At 38.7% G+C, this 27,113-nt stretch overlaps 2 protein-coding genes across 3 annotated transcripts in view; both read right to left on the reverse strand.

Annotated features, from left to right (window-relative positions):
* The window catches only part of LOC145481830 (ephrin type-B receptor 1-B-like), a 46,139-nt gene extending 20,538 nt beyond the window's left edge, over positions 1-25,601 (reverse strand). The window contains exon 1 of the mRNA XM_081460375.1: positions 25,015-25,601. The gene's annotated coding sequence lies outside the window, so the exon portion shown is untranslated. The remainder of the gene's footprint in view (positions 1-25,014) is intronic.
* LOC145481835 (ephrin type-B receptor 5-like) lies at positions 1,660-22,106 on the reverse strand. Of its 2 annotated transcripts, none has more exons than XM_081460383.1 (18): positions 22,041-22,106; positions 19,154-19,303; positions 17,946-18,612; positions 17,554-17,601; positions 16,224-16,586; positions 15,478-15,683; positions 15,237-15,300; positions 14,381-14,486; positions 13,146-13,219; positions 12,130-12,306; positions 11,683-11,793; positions 11,053-11,237; positions 5,712-5,831; positions 5,378-5,448; positions 4,911-4,951; positions 4,162-4,258; positions 3,153-3,252; positions 1,660-2,617 (listed from the first exon to the last, which is right to left on the reverse strand). In XM_081460383.1, the coding sequence occupies exons 1-18, from the start codon at positions 22,089-22,091 to the stop codon at positions 2,555-2,557; spliced, it is 2,694 nt and encodes an 897-aa protein (XP_081316509.1). In that variant the 5' UTR covers positions 22,092-22,106; the 3' UTR covers positions 1,660-2,554. The 2 variants fall into 2 exon arrangements, with proteins under 2 accessions (XP_081316509.1, XP_081316508.1); XM_081460382.1 differs by having other exon boundaries at positions 14,381-14,489.
* Positions 25,602-27,113: the final 1,512 nt, after the last annotated feature.

Raw genomic sequence — 27,113 nt, forward strand, 5'->3', positions numbered from 1 at the left:
ATATATAGATTTAGCCAACCCTAAAAAGCGCGGAGCTGCCATAAAACACTAGTCATTTTAATATTCAGCACAATAACCTTATTTCATCAAAAAGCATTTAACCAAACCAAATGAATTGAACAAACAAAACAAGGAAATCTACATAAACAAAATACGCAAATCACTCCATGCAAGTCTCTTTTAGCAACTGTTTTAAAGGAGAAGGTCACTCCAAAAAGCTTACTTCTTTTGTCTTCTCCTATAGCAAGTAAACATTCAGCTTTTCCATTGACCTAAGTTTCAGCCTCTGAAGTGCCCGCTGTCCTGAAGAATTTCGTCTCGAAAGAAGCGACTTCGGAGGCCTCCATTTTTAAGCTGCCTGGCAGCCAGGCCGTGGTTATGTAACCTCATTCCGTCCGACTCGAAATTGGAGGGATGGAGAAAAACCTGCAACTGACTTGGCATCCTTCACAAGGTCAGCAAAATCTATTTCTTCAGCTAGCGATTATGCACTTCGCTATCTGTAAATGCTACCATTTCGGAGTTTGGAGCATGTTTGGCTCAAAATGATATGGCTCAAGAACAGCCATAACCCAGAGTGGTAGTTAAAAGGCTCATTCGAAGCCATTTGGACTAAATCTCTTGGACGGATTGACGTCACGAAAACGCGGCCTGGCTGCTGAGTACTGTTCAAAATGGCGGCAACGATGTTCGAATTTTGGGCTTCTTTGGAGACGAATGTCATAAGAAAAACCTGCACTTTAGAGGCTGAAACTTCGGTGAGTTGCTAAAGTTGGTGCAAGACTTTTATTAGTGTTGACAAAAAAACATACGTTTTTTGGATTGACCTCCTCCTTTAAAAGGCATTAATTTCTCAACAAAAAATCACTCAATAAAAGAATTTCAAAGAAAATTCGTTTAATTAACAATTATTCACCGAAGTGGAGGTAAATATCCATCACTTTCACCGACACTGAGGTGAGTAATTGTTTTAGTATATACCACACAAGCTGAATAATTAGCGGACCAAAACGTTATTTTATTTGTGACAAGCGGTCGGAAGTTTTAAAATCTCTCGCGCCGGCTGCTCGGAGGTGAATAGTACTTGCTAATCACCTCCGAGTTAACCAATCAGAGCGCCCGAAAAACACTATTCACTTGTGTGGTATATACTAATATTGATTATTATTCAAGATAAAGCCAAGAAATGAATTTAGAAGCCGGAAACATGCAAAATTTCAAAGACGCGCGGTGTTCAAGTTAACTATTCACGCTAAAGCGCAATTTGAATATTAATTTTTGCTGACAGCATTGCAGTCATAGCTTTATCTGTCCTATATGATTATCAAATTACCAGAAATTCACCAATAATCATTTCACCATACCGAAGGAATTGAAGAAACAAAATGAGGAACTCTCCATAAAAAATATGCAAAGAAATGCATTTAGAAGGGATTAATAAGTAGATAAGTCCTTTTCACGCAGCTGGTGAGAGTCGTAAGCAAACGTGACCAGTTTTAGAAAACACGACGGCAGTTTCTACAACAAAAAGTCGCTCACCCGGCAATTCGCCTCAGTCTGCCTGAATCGCCCGGGAAGAAACTTTCAACAAACGCCAACGTTGTGGAGACTGTAGTGAGCCAATCTTTCGATAGATCAACGAATAAACCAATTTCCCATAGTTACCGTTTTGTAATCTTAGTAAACATACGAAACAAGCGAACATTCTTGAGTTAATCTTCAGTAGGCAAGGTTTTTATGTCTCTCTAACCTCTGATGTTCCTCATCGGTACCTCTTAAACACTGTTTGGAGTTTCTTTTTTTTCCCTTTTTAGGCCAAAAGAGGTAATATAAAGGACCTTCAAAAACTCGCGGACGCACAGAGCAAGTGGCGCACGTACAGACGTTGTACCAACAAGCATGTGACAACCAAAACTTCTCGGCTCGATGGGTCACCAAATTTTCTAAGGTATATGGGGCTCCGGCGGGCGAGAGCCACCATTATTACACGATCTGCCTAACGTACTTCGTGTGACACTCACGCGAAAGACGTCTTCTATTCGACGTTTTGTTATGTACAAAGTACAGCATTCTTTTTTATATCATAAACACGTAAATTAGCCACGAGTCTCCAGGATTTTCTAACTTTCACAGCACTTAAAACAGCTGGTTAGTCAAAGTTTCGATAATGCTCTCCACTGGATAAATCACTATGTATTTAGTGCTGGGATAGCAAAGTTTGTGTCGTCAACCTTTCTCCAGTGATTAACCCGTTGGATAGCGTTATCCCCACTCAGAAAGGGTGCCGTTTAGGCATTATGCAATATATCGAGCCTTCAGTCCAGGAAGTAGCAAATGTTTATCATGCCAGATCGGATGAGAATTTTAAAACTTGCAAACAGTCTGTAGCCGAAAAGCTATACACGTTACTTAAGAATTGCTAATGGGGTTTCCTTAGCAATCGATTTGATGGGTGTTACTAAACTTTTTGAATAAAATGAAACTTGTCAACACTATATTTCTTCAGTCAAATGACGTGTCTTCTCCAAAAATTCACGATCCTTCGTCAATCGCTCTACGTCACCACGTCAAAATTAACATAGCCCTTGTCATCATAAACTTCCAAATTCACATATGTCTGCAAATCAAAAAATAGATAGATAAAGAGATTAGACCTTCGACCTTTATGTGTCTCTACTGATCAGTGTAAAGGTTAAGGGAGTCAACACCAGTGATGATACGATTGCATGCTTCATTTTGGGCCGAAATCCGTCAGTTATTTCAAACTGTTTCGGATAGAGTGGTCGAATTTTTGTTCCTGATTCAGGCCGAACCTTCTTATTTGTTTACCATCTAACATTGATATGCAAATGGACACGCAATCGTTGTTTTTGACAGGCCGCGTTAAGAGTAAAGTACGTTGTTAGTGATTTGGTAGCAACATGTCACCTCAGTCAGGCCCAGTGAAAATTGGCCGGGAATATCTAGCTCGACTTTGTCTTGGTAGACATGCTTCATATTTGCCCTCTCCTCTCTTACTCCCCAAAAGGAGAGGTTTATAGGCACTGTGAATAAAAGCCACACAAATTGCTCAATAGGACAACAACTTAAACAGTGAGTGTCCATTTCTGCTATGTGTGCTACACTGACATATATTAAAGCACTTTACAAACCTTGTGGTCATCCAGAAGTCTTCTGATCGCAGAGCAAAGCCATCGGAACGTTGGTCTCTTTTGAGGTTTTTCTTCCCAACACTCGGTCATGATAGAGTACCTGTAAAGCAGTTATGTATACACGTTATTTGCCGGCCTTGTTCGGTCCGTATTGGGAAAAACTGCGCCCAAGGCAATGATTTTTACCAATACGGACCGAACAAGGCCGGCAAAAAAAGTGTTTATTTTCTCTCTACGGTATTGCTTTGAAAGCAACTTTTGTGTTCAATTTAATTTTAATTGAAATCGTTGAGTTTAAATCTGGCGTACACCTGCGTTTGACATTTCGGGCACAAAAAGCCGGTAGTGTTTGTAGAGTTTTTAGGGCTGATTTTAAATAAAAGTGACACAGTTTAGGGAAATAGTACTTTTAACAAGGTTAGTTTTTGGCCGAAAATGTCGCTTATGTGACAAAAATTGTTGCTAATGAAAAAGAAACGCGCGGCTTGAAAAATCGAAAATGGCTTTATTTGCTGCTTTCTTTGACTGTTTGTAGAATGTTTACATTATACGCTGTTTTATGGTGTAACAAAGAGCTGGAAACGTTGTCAAACTTGGGAATTTCGGAGCGGTCCGTAAACGGGGTCCGCATAGGATAATCCGGACCACTGGAGTGCGCTCGATTAGCCAATCAGATTCAAGGATTTTGGAACCCGGACCGCTCTGAAGCTGGAAGAATAAAGTGTATTGTTACGACTGCATTGCCTCTCTCTCGTTCTCTTAAGAAGGATTTGCGACCTATTTCTGTGTTGATTTCGGAAAGCCTACTGAAACAATTTTAGATGGATTTGGAAATCTCAGACAAATGGTTTGAGAGCCAACCGCATTTGGACATAAAACACTGAGGATGGCGATGGTGTAGAATGTGCATGGTAACAATCGAACACGCTGGTTTGCACTTTTCATTTCATTTTTCCTGGTTTTCCCATAATTATAGTTTAGTCAGTGAGATGCAATGGAAGCCACTCACAGTTCAGCAGAGATGTGTCTTGGTCTAGGCATTCGGTATCCTGTCTGCAACAAGCCAGCCACTTGTCGAGAAGATACACCAGGATATGGTGATTCACCTTAAAACATTAAAACATACTTGATAAAATTTAACACTTTAATGACTCATCCCAAGGGAAGCAGTTAACTTTGTTTCCCAAGAATATCAATGTCTGAGACTTAAGGAAAACAAAATGAAATGTTTTCGCTTGAATCCATGAGTAAACAAATTAACTAGTATACATGGATCTAATGCAAAATGGTGGTCGTCTGTCAGCGTTCGATGGCAACTGTGCTCTCTTACCCTTACAGTTTCCTTATGTTGCCTACTTAGACGCTTCTGGCGGGAAACACTTTTCCTATCAAAACGGTAAATGTGGTTCAGAGATATCATGCACGAATTACACAGGAGGGTATTTTACCTGTAACCAAACATTCATCACAGCAGTCTAGTTGTGTTTTCACTTTGTCTTAGCTCAGTTGCGATGCATTATCATTCGAGACAATTCAAATATCCTTTTTAGTTATTCATCTACTTTGTCAAGAATCAGTTTGCTATACAAGATTATTCTTTTCCTGTTAAAAGTAGACTGAAGTATAGAGAGCAAAAATAATATACTATATATCAAGCTATGTTTTTTTTAAGCGTCCCCTGACAACTTAAACTGCATAAACGGTAGGATGTGAACGGCGAAGCGAAGCTGCTGGCCTCCTGACAAATATTTTACTTACCAACGGTAAACACCTCCCACATTACTATACCGTAGGACCATCTGTAAAGCACAAATTTTGTGATTTCAGTTTAAGTCTTCCCACTTTTCAACCCTGTTCTGCATCATCATTGATCGATATTACCGCTGCTCTTTTTAGAGTTTGTTACATTACATACGTAGCTAACAATATGCTTTATTTTTATGGATGTATTTTCCGCAAACAAAGAGTATTACGGGTTGGTAGAAGTATGCATGCCATTCTATAACACTTCTTATAACATTCATATAAGACAGACAGTGACGAAAACATCCTCAACCGTTCGATATGGACGCATTACAAAGGTTACGCTCTTTTTCATGAAGTGTGGTCAACAAAACTTTCACATGATGAAATTTGTAAGGTTGTTTAACTGGTTATTAGATAATAAATGAAGCATGAGGGCTTGTAAAATATGACGGCTTTATTAAATCAAGGCTTGAACTTACACGTCACTCATAGTTGTAGATTCACCATAGAAAAGTGACTCTGGGGGCATCCACTCAACTGGGAGACGCGCCTTAAAAAAAAACAAACAAACAAACAAACAAACAAACAAAATAAATAAATAACGAGGTATCGAAGATCAACAGAACGAACGAACGAAAAACGGAAACTGAGGGAAGGAATGAGATAATAACTGAACTATAAGGAATTGATCAATTGATCGTAAAGTCAATCAATTGATTGATTGATTGATTGATTGATTGATTGATTGATTGATTCATTAAATTATTTAGCTGCATCTGAGCTTAGTTTAGAGTGATTTATGTTTGCAATCACCTGAGTTCGTCTCGTGTAAACATCTTTCTCCAAACCACGCGCCAATCCAAAGTCGGAAATTTTGCAGACTTTGTTCTCACCTACTAATACATTGCGGGCGGCCAAGTCACGATGAACAACCTGAAACACAGAGCAACATGAATCTCTCTCAAGATCAGCCACTCATTTCTCCTGAATATCGATCAGGCACGTGTCTTGTGAACGCCAACACTGATCCTGGTATTCTAACTATATTTATACTCTAATCACCCTGAAACGATTATAAAATATTTTGTAACTAATCTTAATAAACACAAACACAGCATCAGGGGCGGGCATCTCGTTTATTGATCAGGATACAGCGAGCGTTACATCATCATAAAGAAAATACAGCAGTGAATAAACAGAAAAATTAAAAAGCAAAGTTGAAACAGATGCCTTCGAGTGGCTCTTGCATAACTTACAAATTCTTAAATAGCCTACTAGCCCCTTAGGGATTCACGCCTAAAATACTTCTACAGTTAACACGAACCATACATAGTGAACATACTCCAGTGTAATTAGCGAAACGTTACAAAATATATTTATACTCTAATCACCCTGAAACGATTATAAAATATTTTGTAACTAATCTTAATAAACACAAACACAACATCAGGGGCGGGCATCTCGTTTATTGATGCCCGCTTTCGAAAATAAAGAAAGAGAACAAAGGAATCTAAGTGTGCAAACTTCAAGAAACTGAAAGTAAAGATTCTAACTTATCGTAATATAGCCGTAGCTAGCCGTCCTTGGCTCGATCAGTCTCCCATCTGTCGTGACATAAAGAGTCTAGATTGTTGATGTCTGCTCCTTAGCGGCCCCTGTTCTTAAGCTATGTAGATCAAACAAGTGTATAAGATATCCTAGTTCCGCAAACGCATGCCAAGTCTAAAACTTTATTTTACTACAAATTTTTTGAGAGCAAAATATGCTCTATCTTTGAAGAAAATAAATTCATAAAATTAAAACTAAAAATTACATATAATAAACATCTGTTTTGCTCTCACATGTATAAATTCTGACAAATGCATCGCAAAAACTAACGTCACAACAGCGAAGGCTAGCTAACTCGTTGACGCGGAGAAAAGCCGATTAGGCAGTCACGCAAATTGCAGCTAAGCGATGATTAGAGGGATTAGCCTTGGGGCGCGCAAGCCTATTATATATCCTCAAAATCATCTCGGGAGTAACAGCACCCCCCTTTTTATGGAAACAGGTTTTGTAAGCTCAATTTTAGCCGCCTCGAGAACACTTGTATCACAAGTCAAATCACAAATCGGAAAGCCATACCGATGGTGTGCCCAATTTATGCCATAACAGACAGACTCAAGTGTGGAGTAGAGGGAACTCTGCTGCAGCAAAATACTCCAAATAAGGAGCAAATGACGTCTCATCAGACGGCAAACAAGCGACTTCCTCAAAGCGCGAAGACCATTCTCTAAATGTTTGAAGGTCACTTGAATAACGCTCTGTTGTTGAAGGGGCCTTTGCTTTAGAGGAACGCAAGGGAAGACCTTCCGTTGACTTGCGAAGCCGTCTGGATCTCTTGAGTGAGCAACCTTTGAAGTAAACACACATCCACTTTGTAGACTTGAAAGATAACAAAAAAAAAAGTGAGAACAATTAGAAAAAACAAAAAAGCAACAACACACAGATCAGAACATAAGGAAGGCCCAGAGGCCTAAATCTTGTATTCAGCACACTATATACTGGCAGTCCTGCACAAAAACGGCATGGCTCAACGGCCTTAAACAGTGTAATCACCTAAGATCAACACGTGATAAACGGGCAGTCCCGCACAAAGATGACATGGTCCAACGGCCTAAAACAGTGCAATCACCTAAGATCAACACATGATAAACGGGCAGTCCCGTACAAAAATGACATGGCCCAATGACCTAAAACAGTGCAATCATCTAAGATCAACACATGATAAACGGGCAGTCCCATACAAAAATGGCATGGCCCAATAGCCTAAAACAGTGCAATCACCTAAGATCAACACATGATAAACGGGCAGTCCCGCACAAAGATGACATGGCCCAACGGCCTAAAACAGCGTAATCATGACCGCGCGGCATGACTTCTCCATAGACAGGTTCTACTGGATACTGTACTGTACAGCCCCGACAAGCAACTAAAATTCTCCGAGCCAAAAGGGAACTGTTATTTGTCCCATGGAGATAAACATCTTTACCGTTCTCAACGAAGAGAAAATCAATAACAAAAGATCTGAAACCCCACCTACGATTCACCAAAAAGGGCCAAAAGGGAGCTGAAAGGCCAATAAAGAGTAACCAGTTCTATTGACAAAAACATATGTGGCGGATGACATTTTTAACGAGGCAGGTGGCACCAGCCAACAGGTTTCTCCTACCCAACTAAATGCTAGGGAATATTCGAATAGAAACTGGGAAAACTTGAATTTTTTTTTTTTTTTTTAACTGGGAAAGTAATCAATTGAACAGGGACCCCAATAAGAGGTTACTTCATGAAAATAGCTTTCTTTAACCGACCAGTCATCAATCGACGATCTTGCATAAGTAATCAGCTGAACGAGGTATCAACTCAGCCTCGATTTTGATATTACTTTCTTTGGCGGTATCAAATATATCACCGGCGAGTTGAAGCGAACACAGTTTCATACTACCAGAATCGACGATCAAAGGTACAGTTTGGTTGTCAGTAAACCACTTAACAGAGCACCCTGAAAGAAGATGTGCAAACTTTTCAAAGCAAAACAAACACAGTGGAGTTCTCTCCACGTGGTACTCGATCTGGTATTCGTCTACATAGAATCTCAGTTTTTGCGCGAAAACAGGCATGCTACCAATGGCAATGAAAGCAGCCAATCCAATAGCGCTAACATCCGAGTATACAATACGAGATAGTCTGCGAGCAACGTCTGCAAAACACTGGAACTGAGATAAGAAACATTATTCTTCCAGAACTCTAACTGTATGGAAACTGGCAACGGGTTAGCCACAGCAGGAGCACACGCACACTCGACCACTGAACCTGTGGCCAGAAGATCAGAAATAGCCTGCTCAACAAATCACTATACTGGACTGGATGGCTGAGCGATTATTAGAAAACTGAGCTGAGGGTAGAATGTAAATAAAGAGAATCTGATACCCTACAAAAATAGTATCGCGAATAAAGCAAGAAGCACTTATATGATTTCAAAACTCTACATTAACCTTAAGGTTGCCTTTAACTTAGATATAATGCGTTCCGTCCTAATAGTCAGTCTTTTATTCATTCATTCAGTCATCAGGGCTAATACAATCGTTAACCCTCGGACTAATGCTCCCATCGTGGTATAAGGGGGATGAAACCCCCTTCTTGGGTTTTCGTTCTATTAAGGCACAGAAAATAAATTTACATTCATTAAATAGAAAGCCCTGAGCTTGCTCTATAAAATAATGACATAATTTTTGGCTGTGAAGTAGCATGACGTCATTTGACCCGCCATCTTGGATCCGTCATCTTGGATTTTACTATTTTCTTAAAAAAGTCAAAAAATAATCTAGAATGCTTATGAAGCCAGAATGCTTATGAAATGTACAATTTGGTAAAATTCAGCAAAATGATGAACAAAGCTGAAAAAAAAAATACACAAGTATGTCGAAAAAGTTGATTTTTGTCCAAACCTATATGAAGTTTGTGGTTGTCATGACAAAGTCAAAAGTAATGGACGCAGTTTTGGACGCGAACGATAAATGAACAGCTACAGAAATTGTTCAGCCCCTTAGAGTAAATTGTCTTTCCAAGACTTCCAAAAAACCTTGAATCACATGGTTCAACAAAATTATCAATAAGTTCAACTGGGTCAAAGTTTCCCAATCATTTTATTATATTGAATAAATTATATACTCATCTTATCCCATTCTCTTCAATGCAGCTTGGTATTTGCCATAAGTATGTATTTTTACTGCTTAGAGGGGTTGCAGCGCCTCCTCTAAAACGGCTTGGGCAGGAAGATGGATTTGCTCAGAGGCTTATTTGGCCGCAGCTGAAACACTTGTCTGCTAGTTGAGGCTGACGTCCACGAAAGGACTGCATGCGAAAAAACAAAAAGGCTGATCAGAAGAAAAATAATTGCCAGTGGATAGACCATGAGTAGATGGAGCTTCACTGGATGTAGAGCGGGTAGCTGTAGAGTTGGCCAGCTAGACGCATTTTTCCGCTTTTTCTCCCGGATCTTAGCTAGCGCTCGTCTTTCGGCTGATCAGAGCTTTTTCTCTTCCTCTGAATCTTCGGCGAGTTCGTCCGACTCGTACTTGCACTGCTGCCCAAACAGCGGGGTTCTTGTCCACGGAACGAAATAACTTGGCTGCTGAAAGGTTTCCTTTTGAGATGGTCTTGATGGTCCCGTCTGTTGCATCAAGCAGAGAGTTGCTAGACTCGTATTGTACTTTAGAGTTAAAAGAACTCGAAGCCTTGGATACCGTTTTTAGCTTCTACAGTTGAGACTGAGTGGCGGCCTGTTTCTCGTCGAGATCGCGTTTGAATGCAGCGAACCTCTGATCAAACGTAACGTCCAAAAGACGAGGAAACAATGTTCGTGAAGCAGTCTTATGAACAGGATCTCCCTCAGTGAAGGATTGCGCGATCGAAGCGGGAACGCTCGCTCGTTCAGTATCCGACGACATAACAACAAAAGCAAAGTTGAAACAGATGCCTTCGAGTGGCTCTTGCATAACTTACAAATTCTTAAATAGCCTACTAGCCCCTTAGGGATTCACGCCTAAAATACTTCTACAGTTAACACGAACCATACATAGTGAACATACTCCAGTGTAATTAGCGAAACGTTACAAAATATATATATTGAAATAAGCGAACTGCATGTGATCCTTGTATTGATCCATAATCTGATAATAATGTGAGTTTCCGAGTATGCTAGAAGACTTATTGACTAAAAAAAATGTACTGACAACATCAAGTGTCGGACGTCCTCTCTGTCTAAATCTCTCCAATGTTAACTATGTTATCTGCTAGCGCTAGTGTTGCTTCGTGTTTGTTTTTGCTTTTCGAGCTAGACTACTGGTAAAATATTGCATTATTTTACGTTTTTTTCTGTAGAGAGTTTTTACTATCGTGGCCAACGATGATGCAAATTTCTTAGGACAAAAGAAAGTGACTACATAAGGAAAGAGTAAAACTCCCACAGGATTGGTTTGGTTCACCAGTATGGCCGCCGTTTCATTATTTGGGGATACCAATATGGCTGCAGTGACGTCATGTGAAAACACTCTATTGGAAGGAAACTTGAAATGATTACTTCATCGTTTATGCTACTAGATAAGCGGTGTACCTTCATTGTTGCCAGATAGTTCATTCCGTCAGCTATCATCCAAGCAAAAGATAACAGATCTTTTTCAATGAGTCTGGAATTTGGTCTTTTCTCCCCGGTGTTGTACGTGTCCTCGTGTCCTCTGCTCTTGCGCAGGTATCCCAGTAAATCGTATGGTAAATACTCCAAAACAATCAACATCGGCTCTGGAATGATAAAACAATGCAAAGCTAAAACGACACTCACCTGGAAGTTAAAGTTTGCTAATTAATTCACCGATGAAATCTCATGGCGATAACTTAAGATTGTGAAACAAATCCTACAATTTATGATGACCATAATCTAATGAAAGAGCGGTGGTGATATTATGAATTCATGTAGGCGACGTAATAAAACAAACATCACTTTCTAGGTAGGCCTAGTATACTCGTAATGTTACATCGACATCACGTCATTGAGGGATTTCTTGTAAAATACTATTGGCTATGAGCCTTTCAACACAACTTATTCATCTTCCGGCAAAAAGTAATTCCAACAATATTTCTCTAAACGCAGTAGCACCCTCCCTTTAGAAAGAAAAATAACAAGAAGAAATGCTTGCATTAAAAGACAAAGAAAACATACAGCAAACTGAGATTAGCATGAATGTACCTTTCTCAATGCAGCAACCAATCAGTCGAACAACATGACGATGAGGCTGCAAAGATTTCATGACGTCTAGTTCACTGAGCATGTCTTGTAAGTCCTTCGGTGAAGCATTGTCTAGATCAAGTGTAAAAAGTTCTCATGAGAAAGAGGGTCAGTTGTTACTTGAGTCAACGGCAAATTCGGGTCAAGGGAGAGCAAATCCTGTTTCCACTGATCTGTCAACTGACGTCTTTAGTATAATCCCGAAAAAAAAAAAAAAACTATCCTAGGGCTACTCCAAAACTATTCTAAGTAGACTTCAATGCCATCAACGCAAACAATACGTATTGGCTGGAGCACTGAGTATACTGCGGGTGATGACGCTAATAGCTGAAATTTGAGCAAAAATTAGGGTTATGGATAATTATCAAATTAAAACTCATCAACTGAAAAAAGCAAATGTATAGCTACCTTTCAGGCTTTTTACCGCAACTTCTGAATGCGAAGCTCCGTAGATTGCCTTGGACACCTGACCAAAGTTCCCAGTCCCAAGTAGTCTCACTAACGTTATTTGGTCACGGTCGAGATTAAAACCATCACAGATGTCATCGACATTTTGGTATGCAGCCATTGACAACATCGTAATATCTAAAGAAAACATTGACGCCTTTCGAAATATCAGCAAGAATAAGCCTTTTTCCTTTTGGAAGTAAATGATTTGTAAATTGTCATAAACGTCAACCAGCGGCTTTTTCTTCCCATACTGGACGTCAACGAACGCCAACATCAAGCAGGTCTAACGACCAAAAAGAGGATATCAGTTCACCGTTAAAGGTTGGTTTTCACTAGCGACGGAGTCGAATTTGGAGTCATAATCAGAAACGAAGAGCAATACGGTCTAGTGAAAATCAAAGTGACGGAGTTGGAAGCAGAACACCAATTCTGCTGATGACTTTGTCAGGCTTATGACCTAGTGAAAACTACATTGTCGGAGTCAGAAGCAGAGGCGGAAGAATAAGCCAATCACAATGCTGAATACCAGGTCTTGTGACTGGTTTGTTCTCACGCTTCTGCTACCGACTCCGACAATCTAGTTTTCACTGAATCATAAGCGACGGAGTCGTAAACGGAATCGGAAAATTGGAAATGTTCTAATTCTTCCGACTCCGATTCCGTCGAGCTTATGACTCCGCTTACGACTCCGATTTTCGATTATCACTAGGTCGTACTCTCTTACGACTCCAACTACGACTCCGACTCCGGCTTCGACGCTAGTGAAAATTTATCATCGCTGAAATCTTAATTTAATATTTCTGTAACACTCCGGAATCGAAACGGAAAAGGAAATGTTTCGGAGATATTATCCAGCACATTTTCAGTAAATTGATCGAATGAAGTCACACATGGAGAATGCTGATAACGAAGTAAACTAATTATTTACTCCTTATAATACGTTCAACAGTGCATCCGCTAAGATCTAGTCTTACCATCGTACACTCTGACTCCTGATCCATTTGTTACTGACAATTTGTTTTGCTTTACTTTCTCTTGACGGCGCCTCCTGTTTCATTCAAGTAAGCAACAAAAGTTACATACAATCAGTATCCAATATTTATTTTAATTACAAGTGACTGACGAGGGAAGTAGCCCAAAATGATCCTCCATTATGAAAGCCTGCTATCTAATATACTGACAACGACCAATGTCAACATTATGTAGGTAAGACGTCACTCTAAGGTGACAAAACAGTTACTAGAGCAGTTTCTGTTTGAGTGTCAAAAAGCATAATTGCTTTCGCACCTACTACGCTACGCGATGGACCTAAACTACTAGCGCAACTTTTTCATTCAGTGAGAAGTAAAACCGAAACCAATCGTCATTCGTTCGCACACGTTTCCCCGCTTCTTACTTCGAGTTTTTATTGGTTCAATGCATTTTCGAATTCTGTGTCCTTTGTGACTGGCTAGAGTGATTACTTTGGTTTGGTTTTACGACACTCGGTTGAAAACTGCTTTACTAGAGAATGCTTTATCTCCACTAGCACATAAGCATGTTAAAATCAGCGATAAAATCCGAAATGTGACAATAAATCGACGTATGAGGAACTCTTGCAAAGAACGAAACTACCAGCACTTCATACGCGACGATTGCAAGCCATTGCAATCATAATGTATAAAGTCAAAAATGGTCTGGCGCCTCCTTACATTGCGGAATTATTTGTTGTTACCAATTCTCAGTATCACCTTAGAAATTCTGATTTCACCATACCCAGATTTTGGACTGTTGCTCATGGCAAACATAGCCTGACTTATTTAGGCTCTGTCATTTGGTCCAAACTCGACAAATCTATTCGATCTTCTGAATCATTGCACACTTTTAAAAAGCGCATCAAATTGGTTGATTTCACTAGCCTGCTGGACATTACTTGTAAAGACTGTTCTTTATGTAGCAACTAACACTTGATCTTACTGCGTGACTCACTGCTTGTTTTACACATATATTTTAAACACTTACATACGTACATATATTTCATATTTTATTAATTATTAGATAAGTAATCGTAGTTAGGTGTCCCCAATTAGTATACATTGTATGCTAGCGACTTCGACACGTTAATAAAGTTCTTATCTTATTTATCTTATTAAATGTCATTCGATTCCATCATTGATTTTTCCATGCTTATGTGTTACCAAACCTTTGCTTATAGTTACTAGCAACCTACCTTTTGAGGATTTTGTAGCAGGCGAAAGAAACGATCAAAACTATCAATAACCCAACAAGTCCGGCAAATCCGTAAATAATGTTTAGGTACATTGCAATCTTGGAGTCTGCTGTAAGGAAGAGATATACCACAAGTCTTTTCATAATTCACCGACTTATTTTGCCCTTTTTTTCGTGAATCATTAATGATCATATCAAACATTACCTGCTGCATTTTTTATCGTGAATTCCTGTTACTCAAAGCCATGTCAATTACCTTCAGTTTCTGGAGCTGTTGTAGCAGTTCAAATTTCAAAAGAGACAAGTATATAAATAGGCAATAATTTGGTGCTAATTGTAACCTTGAAATATAAGCAACAGAAAAAATTGACAAGAAAAATCAATACTAAAGAAAGAATTAGTAACGCCAGTGCTCTACCTCCGGTACCGAATGCAATTAACTTCAACGTCTTCGATCAATCTGCGGTAGCAGCCAGAAATTACAGACATTTATTCAGTGCTAATCAGTCGTGAGATGAAAGATATATCAACCAGTCAGCTTATAACTCGAGCTGAAATCAAAGTCTATGGCGACCTTAAGCTTTGAAAAAGCTTTCTTTTCCTGTTACTGTTTACGGTGAAGTGAAGCAAATTTCAGAGTAGCTTGACAAGCTAATATTTTCTGTATGTCACGTGATAATTTTTAATGACGCCATTCTTGACAAGCTGATATTTCTGAAGTTTTTACTTCAGGTGATTCCTTTCTGTGCTAGTTTTCACAAGACTAGAAGGGAAATGATAAACGTAAAATCATTTACTTGAAACAGCAGGAACATATTATGGTAATCTTAACTTAACAATATATTTAACAAACTAACCAGCTCTCAGTGTAAAAGTCTTCGCTCCAGCAGGTCCTTTACCGATGTTGTTCATTGCAAATACCTGAGGAAAAAAGACCAAAGCGCCTTATTTAGAACTTTTACGAGTTTTATTTTTTGTCTTTTGTTTGTTTGTTTGTTTATTTGTCTGCGCGCTTTCTTAGCATAAAACTCCAAAATAACACTTAATTGCTGACGAGGTAAACTGCTTACCCAACCTACGAATTCAAATTGTACCTACCTGGAATTCATAAGTTTTTCCCGCCATTAGATTGTCAAACTGCAATTCAGTTTCCTGTGTAGTTCTTGACTTGATATCTGAAGAATCATCCTCTTTTATGTATGTCACGTGATAATTTTTAATGACGCCATTCTTCGCTAGTAACGTCCATGACACAACAACGGCTTCTTCCGGTTGTTCAACCGATACTTCGGGTTTACCAGGAACTATGTTGTGTAAAATAAACCAATTAAGAACATCAAGTTCCAAGGCTAATCTCTAAAACCATGAGCACAGCAATTTTAGCACACTCAACAAATTTACCTTCTTCCGACTGGTGGAGAGCAGAACAATAAATCTTACATAGTACTCTTAATATAAGGAGTCGTCCATTAAGTTGCTATTTTAATATAACCAAGCGTACCGTATTTACTAAATTAAACGCCAGATCCCACATAAACGCCGATTTCAAATATGGGCGAGTCGGGGGGAACAGTTTTAATTTATATTATAACTTTTTAACGTCACATTATCACATTTGCCGTGATGCTGTAATGTTGCATACACTTGCAGTAAAACCGATCTCTAGTATATCTTTTAAAACAGTTCTTTCATTTGGGAAACTTTTGGGTTCAAAGCATAGCAAATCAAATTAATGAAAATCTAAAGGCGTCTTATCTGAGTGAGATCTATCTATAGGCAGGGCAGTAAATAATATTGATTAATGTGACATTATAGTGCATATATTGTAAAAATCAAAAACTTACTTGATCCATTAGTCCTTACGAAGAGTACTGCATAGTTTCCTTCAACGCCATGTCTTCGTTTCGCCACTTCACTCACTCTGTTTTTAGCGTAGATGTTAAAAGTGTAATTCACAAATGACGAAAGGTTTGTTATCGTCACCTCTGCCATGTCTAAATCTTCCTTATATGGTAAGTAAGTGACATCATTTCGGCACTCTTTATCAACACACTCGTTGTCGTCGTCATTGTCACATGGCTTACGACAATCGACGTCATAGTACACATGAGTCCGGTCACCGGTTATAGCAGGTGGCAGCCATCTTAACTCCACTACACTTTGGTTAACGAATGCAAGAGTAATGTTCCTCGGGACTGTTGGCAGAACTCAATACAAGAAAATTCACCCATTGATTAGCTAGTATTTCAGATTGCAAATGAATAAACTAGGCATCCTAAAATTAACACTCGAAAGAGCTGATGCTGTAAGTAACAACACTTAATTATTTCATTTATTTTATTTATTTACTGTTATTAGAAATATTTTATAGGATTTAACTAATTTATTTTTTATAGTAATGTAAGCGCATTGAGTTTTTTAAATGCGCCCAAAAATTATTATTATTATTATTATTATTATTATTATTATTATTATTATTATTATTATTTCGCAGGCCTCATCTAAATACTCTTTGTCGTCGTCATCCTCACATGGCATATGACAATCGACGTCATAGTACACGTGAGTCTGGTCTCCGGTTATTGCAGGCGCCAGCCATCTTAACTCCACTGCACTTTGGTAAACGAATGTAACGTTAATTCCCCTTGGTATTGTTGGCAAAACTAAAAGCGAAAAGAGGCTAGCATTTCAAGATACTAATGAGTAAGCAACTACGGCATGCAAAAATTACCTTGGTGTTCAAAATAGCTAAGTGTATGTATTGGTGTTTATAATTCATCATAGAAAAAGCTAACTGTTCTCCGAAATTCACAAATTGAGGACAATCCTATGCATGCAGATGCAATTTCAAGAGAGCAAAGTAGTAGTTCCTACTGAATCTTACGGTGATTCAGACTGAAATCAAAGGGTACAGTGGGTATTTTGATGTAGACAAGCTGTTGAATAGAAAGACGGTCCCATTCACAGCGTACCGTACAATTACTAAAGTAAAGGATCCCGTTATTTTCGGATTCAGCAGGCAAATGGGGCATCCACTTTCGGGTGACCCCTTACTTTCCGGGTTATCGTAACTTTCGGGGAACTGTTTTTTTCGGGAAGGGGGGTGGGGCGTGGGGTGGCGGCGTTACTTTTCGAATTCCACGGCGTTTCAAATTAAATTAAGGCATTTCTTACCAGTACAATTAAAGCCTGTCTGGTCGTTGTATTTTCCATTTCGACAATCTAAAACAAGAATGCAACTGAGGTAAGAACAGCAGAAAGGGAAATAATTTCTATTGTACAGGATTGAACTTGTTAACCAACACATTTCCAATGATTGCGACCAGTTACAAGTTCCACAGTGTTTTCACTGCATTTGTAATGGAGCGAAACAGTACACGCTGGTTATCCTTGATCTTCTTGAAAAGAGATACTGAGCTCAATAAAAGTGTTGCTTCAGTATTCCAAAAAGGAATAAAGAAACAAAAAAGCCATCCAAGAAAATAAAGTATGATATCTTTGACCACAACAGTCATGCAATCACATGTACTTTTCTAGGCTGATTATGGTAAATGCAACAACGTTACCTTCGCATATCCCTTCATTATTCTGCATATCTTCTTTACAAACACATCTTCCTTCAAGTCCAGTGGTGTTCCACTCGCCATTACTTTCACAGTGAACGTACAAACTGCCTGATACTTGAACGGTATCTTTGTCACAGTTTCCTTTAACTCGAACGGGTTGCGAATCATTTGCTGGAGCTACAGTTCGTGGTAGTGACATCAAACCGTTACTGAGTGTTTCATCTGGGCAAACGTTGTAAGTCACTTTAACAGAGAAGAGAGTACTACAGGCTCCATAATTATGGAATGCTAAAATAACATATGTTTCTTTAACAAGGACGCTTATTCTTTCAGAAGTTACTTTATCGGTAGTCTGATTAATTTCTGCTATTCTTTTATACGCCACTGAGTTACTGAGAGGGCTAGGATAGAGACCTTGGTCTGCAATAAACTGGTCTGACTGGTGTACGAATAAGTCAAAAACATTCACGCAGTAATGTCCTCCATTTGGGGGGAAGTTAGAACAACTTGAGATGTAGTACTGGACAGTGACATCGATCCTGTTAGCTTCACTGACTGCGATTTGATCACTTAAAAGCCAATAGTTTGGCTGGGGATCAGACTGTTTTAAGTCAACATCACATGCTCTATATCTTGTAGGGGTGTTGATACCAGTCACACTTTGCCACTGAAAAAGAAAGCAGTAAATATTAACAAAAAATCAATCAGCCAATAAAAACAGAAAATCAAATACCTGTCAGAGCATTTACCTATGTAGTAAAACCCAAATGATTTTTTTCACAGTTTGCCTTAACCATTCAGCAGAAGGTTGAGTGTAAGCGCTTGTGGAACAGTGGGGCAAGGCGGTTTACTGCGCTGGGAGGCGATTGGAAATAAAGGGAAAGGCATTTATTTAACAATTACTTCACGAGTGCGCGTTGGATAGGAGAGAGCGCCGAGTTGGCTATATTCATCTCATATCCAACAAGCGCGAGTAGAACAATTGTTTTATTAACACACCCTCAAAATATAGACAATCATGAACATAAAATAAAAATAAGAACGACCCCAAAACATTACGCGTACGTTTACCATATTTGTAGAACACGGTATAAATGCTCATATACCAGTGATGACAAAGCTAGTTGAAGTCTTGAATTGCATATTATCCAATGATCCAGATTTTTATAATAAAGGACATAATGCTAAAGGTTAACTTTCAAACTTACCCCTGATACCCCAGGCTGCTGTTTCATCATCCAATGCCAGTCGTGTTTATCTGTATTTTCTATTTCCCTTTGAATTGCTGACACCAAAGCTACAAACGTCAAGGTGGGTAAAAAAGAAATCCAAATATGCTGCATGTTGATCACTCGTAACTAAAAAATTAGAAGATGAATAATTTAAAGTTTGGAGGCGGTTGCTTTAAAGAAGATCAAAAGTCTAGATACCAGTTGTTCAAAGGGTTAATAACGCCATCGACCGGAGAAATCACTATCACAGGAAAGTGCAGTTTGTTCTGCTAACACTTATCCACGATGTACCCGGTGGATAGCGTTAGTCACCCTGGGTTGTAAATCTTATTTGATAGGAGGTCACCGGGCTATGATCATAGAAATGAAATTATCATTATCGTTGTACATTGTACAATCACTATACCATCATGATTATTGTTGAAAACGTCGTTGACATTAGTGTAAATGAGAAAGTAAAAAGGAATTCAACTGTCTTGAGGAACCCATGCAATACCCCTAGCTGAAATATTTAATCAATCTATTCTTTCTGGAATCTACCCAGCAAAATTCAAGCTAGCTAAGATTATTCCAGTCTTTAAAATGATACTCTTCCTGAAAACTATCGACCTATTTAATTGTTGTCGACTTATAATCGAATATTTCAAAAGTTTATATATAACCGACTTATTAAATGTATTGACAAAAATAATATACTTTAATATACTTTATAACTTCCAACATGGTTTGTGAAGCAAACAAACCACACAACATGCAGTACTAAATATTGTTAATACTATATACGGCAATATGGACAGCAGAAAGTATGTATGTGGTATCTTAATTGATCTTAAAAAGGCGTTTGACACAGTTAACCGTAGCATCCAAGAGAAATCCTATTAGCCAAACTTGAAAATTATGCGGTAAGAGCAATAGCGGTGCATCGGGTTACCACCCAAAAACGCAGTTCAAACGATTGCTTGTCTTACAAAAACGTGCATTGCGCTTGATTTTCTTTCGGAACACCAGAAACATGAAATCCTCTTATTTCTTAAAGCCAAGTGCTTTCCAAAGTCATTCTTAGTTTTCCAACATTTGTGCTACTTGATGTATGATATTTATACACAAAATAGCCCAATACAACTCCTGAATGAACTTCTTAAAACCAGTACAATAGAGACCAGATCATCTACAAATGACTGCTTCTCTGTAAAATTTTTAGTGTGTAAGAACAGAGAAGATGAAAAAATCCTTTTAGATTTTATAACCTTGTAAATCATGTAAATCTTCGTACTTCAGGAACACAAATACGTATTTTGAAAGAGCTTGTACAGCTCTTAGACGCGACGTGTCTGCACTGCGCTGCGCTGCGCTGTGTTGTGTTGTGTTGTGTTGTGTTGTGTTGTGTTGTGTTGTGTTGTGTTGTGTTGTGTTGTGTTGTGTTGTGTTGTGTTGTGTTGTGTTGTGTTGTGTTGTGTTGTGTTGTGTTGTGTTGTGTTGTGTTGTGTTGTGTTGTATTGTAAGATTTGGTGTCAGTCTCGGTCTGGAATTCAATGCACATTCAGTGAAATTACTAATCAAATCTTCATTCCGAGATAAAATAAAGGAACTTTCTCCTTGATGTGTTAAAACGTGAATATGACTATAGTGAAGTCTCCCAACTGATATAAGTATTCTAATCGCCTATGTATGTACGCATTACTGTTACTTTGTTTTCGGTTACCTGTAGTTTTTGTACCTTTTGTAATTTTGTTGTAAATATTATCGTTAGTTTTTTTCTTCCTTTCATTTTTAATATAAACTCTTACCCCCGCCTCGATTAGTTCTGGAACTAGTTGCGGTAGGCAAGCAATTGTAACTGTATGTGAGACAACAAAATAAAATTAAAGCTTAAAGCTCAAAACTCACTGCCAAACATATGCAAAAAAAGATACAGCAGGCATAAATCAGCAGAACTATAGGCTGACCCATAGGTTCGATTGCAGCCGCTGTCTAGAGTCCGATATATGTATACGTTCCTCTCCGGGAAGAGGGGAGGAGCGCGGGCCGCGGGCTCGTAATTTAGTTTGTTCATTAAGCTAATACCTCACTATTAATGGACCATATTCGTATTCTCGGTATTGGACTGGAACTAGCTTGCAATGGAGGCTAATGCGGCGGAATATCATTAAAAAGAGATTAATGTCATTTGCAATTGAAAAGACTTCCTGCATTAGCCTCAGTTGCAAGTTAGTTCCAGTCCAATACCGGGAATACGAATATGGTCTATTACGCTTCTTCATCTTCAGTGATGTTGAATAAAACACTCCATTTATTAGCGAATTGAATGTCCTTTGATTCAAGTCACAGAATCCCCCACTAGTCTAAATGATATAGAAAGACGCAAATTTTTAAAATATTTTATATTTATATACTGGGGGTAACTTGAACCAGTCATCATACATACGCAATTCAATACATTCAGACCATGATATCCTGACTTTTAACACGGCCGTCGATAAAACCACGAGCATGGAACATTCTGGAACATCCCGAAACATTCCGGAACATTAAAAACTTATCATAATTTTGAGAAAAATATATAAAATTAATAAAGAAATAGCCTAGAAAGGCAAATAAGATTATCTGGTTTCAGCTCCGAATTTGCAAAACAAGAAAAGGAAAAAAATGCAAATGACTGCAATGTTTGAAGGCTTGCAACTTTGACCTTTTAAGTGGCGATGTCGGGAGGGAATGCACAAACCATACATCCCAACTAATCCATTCCTGCCAGTTGTCCGCTATCAGTTAAATCAGGTGACGGTCCCTTATTTCACAGCGTGGTTGAAGAGGTTGATTACCACCATGTTGTTTTGTTCATGGCAAGCGAAAACTGGGAGAGTACCTGTCCCCAGGGTAGGGGCTTCTGTCCTCTTCCTGTGTTTCTTTCATTCATAGAAAACCAAGATAGTAGCGTTCAAACTCTTTAAGTAGACCGAAAAACATGGAACTGTAAACAGTCTACAGTTTGTGGTTTCGTTACATGCGTATACACGATTTCCTTGGTTTTACACGGCATATAGTTTCTTGTCTAAACTAATTCGAAGTACTCGAGTACTGATGATTTATTGACTTGCCAGTCGGAATTTGCTTGTTTTACAACAGCTCTACACCATAAATTTACTTGCATCGCAAACCTTCAGATCCTGTCCATGGGGCGATTTAAAGAAAAGGAAAGGCTTAAATTCTCCACTCAAACCATCGTTTAAAATACGCTGAATGAACTTTTCGCACTTTACTGCCTGTAGAGATGAACAAGTAGGGCATTTATACTGGGCCGTGAACACTAGTTTATTCATTTTTTTAAATTATTAGTTTTTCTTTAATTATCTTTTTTGGTTATTTCTTTATTTAATTTTACATATTTTTCTCATAATTTTTATATTTTTTTGCTGTTCCGGGATGTGCCGGAATGTTCCATGTTCCTGGTTTTATTGACGGCCCTATTAACACGCCGTTTTTTATCAATATCATCAGTAGTTTCGCTCAAATTCACAGATATAAAACGACCAAAGCATGAACGAAGCGCTACCGTGAGCTATCGTCTTATTATTCGCGTTTTTGGTTGAAAAATGTTACATATGTATCATACTTTTTTTTAAATTTGTTATAAATACACAAAGAAGAACCTGTGTTCAGACGCCTAAAACGTATTGTGTCTTAGGCGGAAAAGTAACTTTGTTTCGTTGAAATAAAGGAAATAGTAATCGTCTAGACGCAGAGTAGAGACCGAAAAAGAAATATTTCTTCAACCAGTACTAATTCAGCTCATTTTGTTCAACAGATGAAAACTTGGAAGACGTTTGTTCACTAATACTACTGCTGATTTCTTTGACAGGCAGCCTTGAAATAAGACCTGTAATTCATTGAACCTTCGTATTTTGTGGCATTTAGTAGACTGTAGTTCAAGTTATTTCCGCAATGATAAATTCAGTGATGTAATGCAAGCATCGTCGCCGAAACAAAAGTGAAAAGTCATTGCTGAGTGTAGTAACTGTGTGATAGATGATGAATTGTCGCCGAAATTTTGAGCTGAACTGAAATCTCATTCCAACCTTCAATCTGCTCTGTCAACATCGCGAGGAAAAGAGAGAATATTATAATGGACGAATATTCGTGAACAATAAAATAAATTTGCAAATGAAACAAATTAACTTCACGTTAGTTCCATTGTTATACAGCAGTAACATTCGTTCTGACCCGGGCATAAGCGGACGCTAAGCAATGATATCAGAACTCTGTTTCATGTTCCAGATTTATTTTAGGAACTGACTCTTTATGAGATCTCACAGCTCTACTTAAAAGGCAAAAGCCCTCCAAAGCTGAAATTGACTGAGCGGGCCATAACTTCCGCATGGCAACAAACACTGTTGTGGAGCAGTATTTTCTGTTATTGCACGGCATTAATTCATCGATCTACTAGTCGGCTACTAGCAGCCGAAAGATGATCATTTGGATGTGAGAAGGCACATCACTTCCCATGCACTGCAAGTCTGATGGTATGTTTTGACAAAGATTACACTCGACTGAAAGCGATTTGCATACAGCAAACCGAAATACTAAACATTTCGCAAATGTCAACTGTTTAACTCACATTGAGGGGAACATGGAGCGGGGAGGGGTTCTGAACACCGCAACACCGCAAAATAAATTAACGAACACCGCATCACCGCAAGGAAAGTCAACGCAACACCGTCACCGCAACACGTATTTGTAGCGCCATGATTCGTTCATCTACACTTAAAATAATATTTTTATACCTCAACAATTTTCCACAAACTAAACATATCACAAAGCTTTTCATTGCGCATATGTCGATACTGCTGATGCCTGTAAATCAATTTTCTTGCTCTTGTGAAAAAACCTTGCGCGAAACTAGGAGGCGGACGAAGAAAAAAGAGAGGAGCCTCGAGAGATGGCCTTTACCCCAGATCCCTCTCTTTTTTTACTTCGCTCACTTTTCTTAGTGTATAAACCCACTGACTGAAGCCCTATCTTGACTGAAAGTATTGCTTTCCGGAGCTAGTTGCGTTTGCGCCCGATATTGATAATCGTTTGAAAAAATAGAAGGTCAAGAAAGTCGCAGGACCTTGGCGCAGTATAGACCGGTATCAGAATGACTTCTAGACGAAGCCCAATAGCAAAAGGGAAAAAATAGTAAACGTGTGTAAGTTGCGAAGCTTCCTTAGCTTAGAAAGCCGTCTTTTATCCCTGCTGACGCGACATCTGAACATATTTTTTGGCCAGTAGTTTTCGCCACCTTTTCCTTTTTTCGTAGGAAAAAACTGCGCAGTCAATAGTACATTATATTCGGCATTGGCGTTTCTAGAATTTCTTCCTCCAGGTGTCTACGGAACACTGAGCTCCGGATGGCAAAGGTCGAGTCACTTGTCAAGTTACGTATAAATGAAAACAGCTTTGGATTGAAGATATTGAATTGAAGATTGACTAGAAAGTGATGGTCTGTTTGGTCTGTATTTTGTTACAAATTATTAACCTCAATGGTACGTGTTTCTCATAAATTAGCATGGATTAACGAAGTTTACATGCTAAATTTAGGTCAAATTTAGGTTTGAGAAAGGTAAAACAAAAAACCTCAGCATCGTAAACAATTTCATTTCACCGAACACAGCGGCGTGAAAAACACAAACATCGCACACCGCAGGGTTTGAGATCACCGCAACACCGCAAGTTGACATTTTATTCACCGCATCACCGCATTAAAAAAACATCAACACCACAACATCGCAAATCCCCATGTCCCCCTCCACGTTATCACTCACGGAATGCATGCATTTCGTTACAAGTTATATACTTACCAGTTCGTGATCGACAAACAGTCTTGATTCATCGAAAGAATCTTTGAAAGGGTAGCCTAAGATCAGACAACATGAACATAGGGTAGAGACTGCACTGCTTCTACGTACGGTTGACCTGGTGTGCCCGAACAAAATTGAGAGTTATAATAAGTATGCAGATATCAGATACTTGTAATTTGACAAAGAATGATGTCACTGTCAAAACTGAAAAGATCAGTTTGCGTGACAACATAGTACCCACAAGTATAGTGGTTTTAGCGTGGTTGGAAAAAGCATTACAATTTGAAAATGTGTCCTGTCTCAGCCGTTGTTTGGGAAACCTTATAGTGGTAGACTGAGCAAAAGTTTTGTATGGCGTGACTTTGATCTGTGGGGCAAACAGTCAGCAGATATTGTTCTAAAACAAAGCTCTCTCAAAGATTTGCATGTTATTACGTTAATTAACGAAGGAGAACGAGCAAGGGTTCCCTGCTTTTCACTGGTTGAAAAGGCAAAAAGATGTTTACTGCTGCAGTTTTCACAGTATTTTTATACAGCGCGCGCAGCGGTCAAAAAAGCTGGTTAGAGTTTTGAACAACATGGCGTTGGAATAGAGGTGTTCCAGAACGTTGACTCTCACTGAGTTTCCTTCATCAACATTTGTGTAGGACTTAACTTTCCTTCACGACGAAGAGTGAAACATTCAAATGCGCCGTCAAAAAGTTCAACCTAACTAAGGATTGCGTGTTAGACTCCCGTCAAAAGATGAGTAATTATGACGACAACCTTATGACCCGGCAAAAAATACAAAGATACAAAAACAAATTGAAACGAAATCCACCACTGACACCTTGGTATAAAGGAGACACTTTGAACCCGTTTAAGCTTTCATCATTGACGGAAGTGAAGTAAAACATAGCCCTTCATTGTTGGGATTTAAACTTCATAATTTGCCGGTTTGCGTGTGCAGTAAATGTTTGATTTCGTTCCGAGGCTCATTAACTAAGGGCAATTTTTTTTAAGGGTTAAAGCTTCCAATTTCGCAGGAAATGTCATGTAACCATGGAAACATGATTTACAAGAAATTTATGGGGAAGAATCGACACCGACTAAGCGGAATGTGATTAAAAATTCGTGTCAGGAACTGATTAGTGAGGACAATCAGGTATCTTTATTATTCCCTGAGGTTCAATAGCAACAACATCCTCGGAGACGCAGGGCTGCTATTGTTCAGCTGTGTTACTATATTGAATTTATCAGAATTGCAGTTTCCATACAGATAGCATTTATTTGAGTTACATGTGTCACAATATTGCCTTCTAAGTTCTTTATTTAAGAAGCTGTCTCTGTAAGAACCGACCACTGATTTTACTTCGAAAATTCGATTTTTCTCATAAGCTGGGATTTCAAAGCCTTTACCTAGTCAATCACCAGAATGAGTTTTATTTCATTAGAAATTCCAATTGAAGTTTTCTAGGACTGATTGAAGTTCGGTACGCTCGACACAAGTTTCACGCCCGCCGAAACTGGAAAAATAGCACATATTGCCAGCGCTCTAAAAAAAATAATACTAGCTCAAAAGTCCCAATTCTTTTTTTCAACTATAGATATATAATAGCAGTTTGTTTAGCCATGTTGCAATTATAATTCAATGTTGTTCCTTCAACGGTTGAAAGAAGATTTTTTACCCGTTTAAATCGAGTTTTTTGAACCAAACGCGAAAATAGCTCTAGTAAGTATAATGGGAAGATGGGGAACTAAATCACTTGTTGTAAACACAAAATGGCCGTGGCAGTTATCAATCCTTCCTTGGCTTCCCGAATCACCGTTTACTTTTCATACATGTATGTGTGCCTAGACTTGTCCAAAAGAGTGCTTCTACGAACTTTTCAAGAGGAGTCTTCATGATTAAACCGGCTTCGAGGAAAACAATGGTCAGTAATAAAAAGAACATCGAAGTATGTGACGGTCACGCTCGACACAGATGAAGAACGCATAAATCTACTTTATGTACAAACCTACAGTTGGAAGGAAAAGCTGACAGTTTTAATGCTACCTAGGTTTCAAGGATCGCTACAAAGAACCAAAACTTTAATCTTGGAGCCAAGTAAGAAATTTAC

This window comes from Orbicella franksi, chromosome 3 (genome assembly GCF_964199315.1).
Source record: "Orbicella franksi chromosome 3, jaOrbFran1.1, whole genome shotgun sequence".
In the NCBI taxonomy this organism is placed as follows: Eukaryota; Metazoa; Cnidaria; class Anthozoa; order Scleractinia; family Merulinidae; genus Orbicella; species Orbicella franksi.

Coding starts and splice junctions, on each gene's coding strand:
- LOC145481835 (XM_081460382.1), bottom strand. CDS start 22,091: ATGAATGAAAGAAACACAGGAAGAGGACAGAAGCCCCTACCCTGGGGA. Junction 18,613..19,153: donor AGCAGCCTGGGGTATCAGGG/GTAAGTTTGAAA, acceptor TTTCTTTTTCAG/TGGCAAAGTGTGACTGGTAT. Junction 15,684..16,223: donor CGTAAGGACTAATGGATCAA/GTAAGTTTTTGA, acceptor TACACAACATAG/TTCCTGGTAAACCCGAAGTA.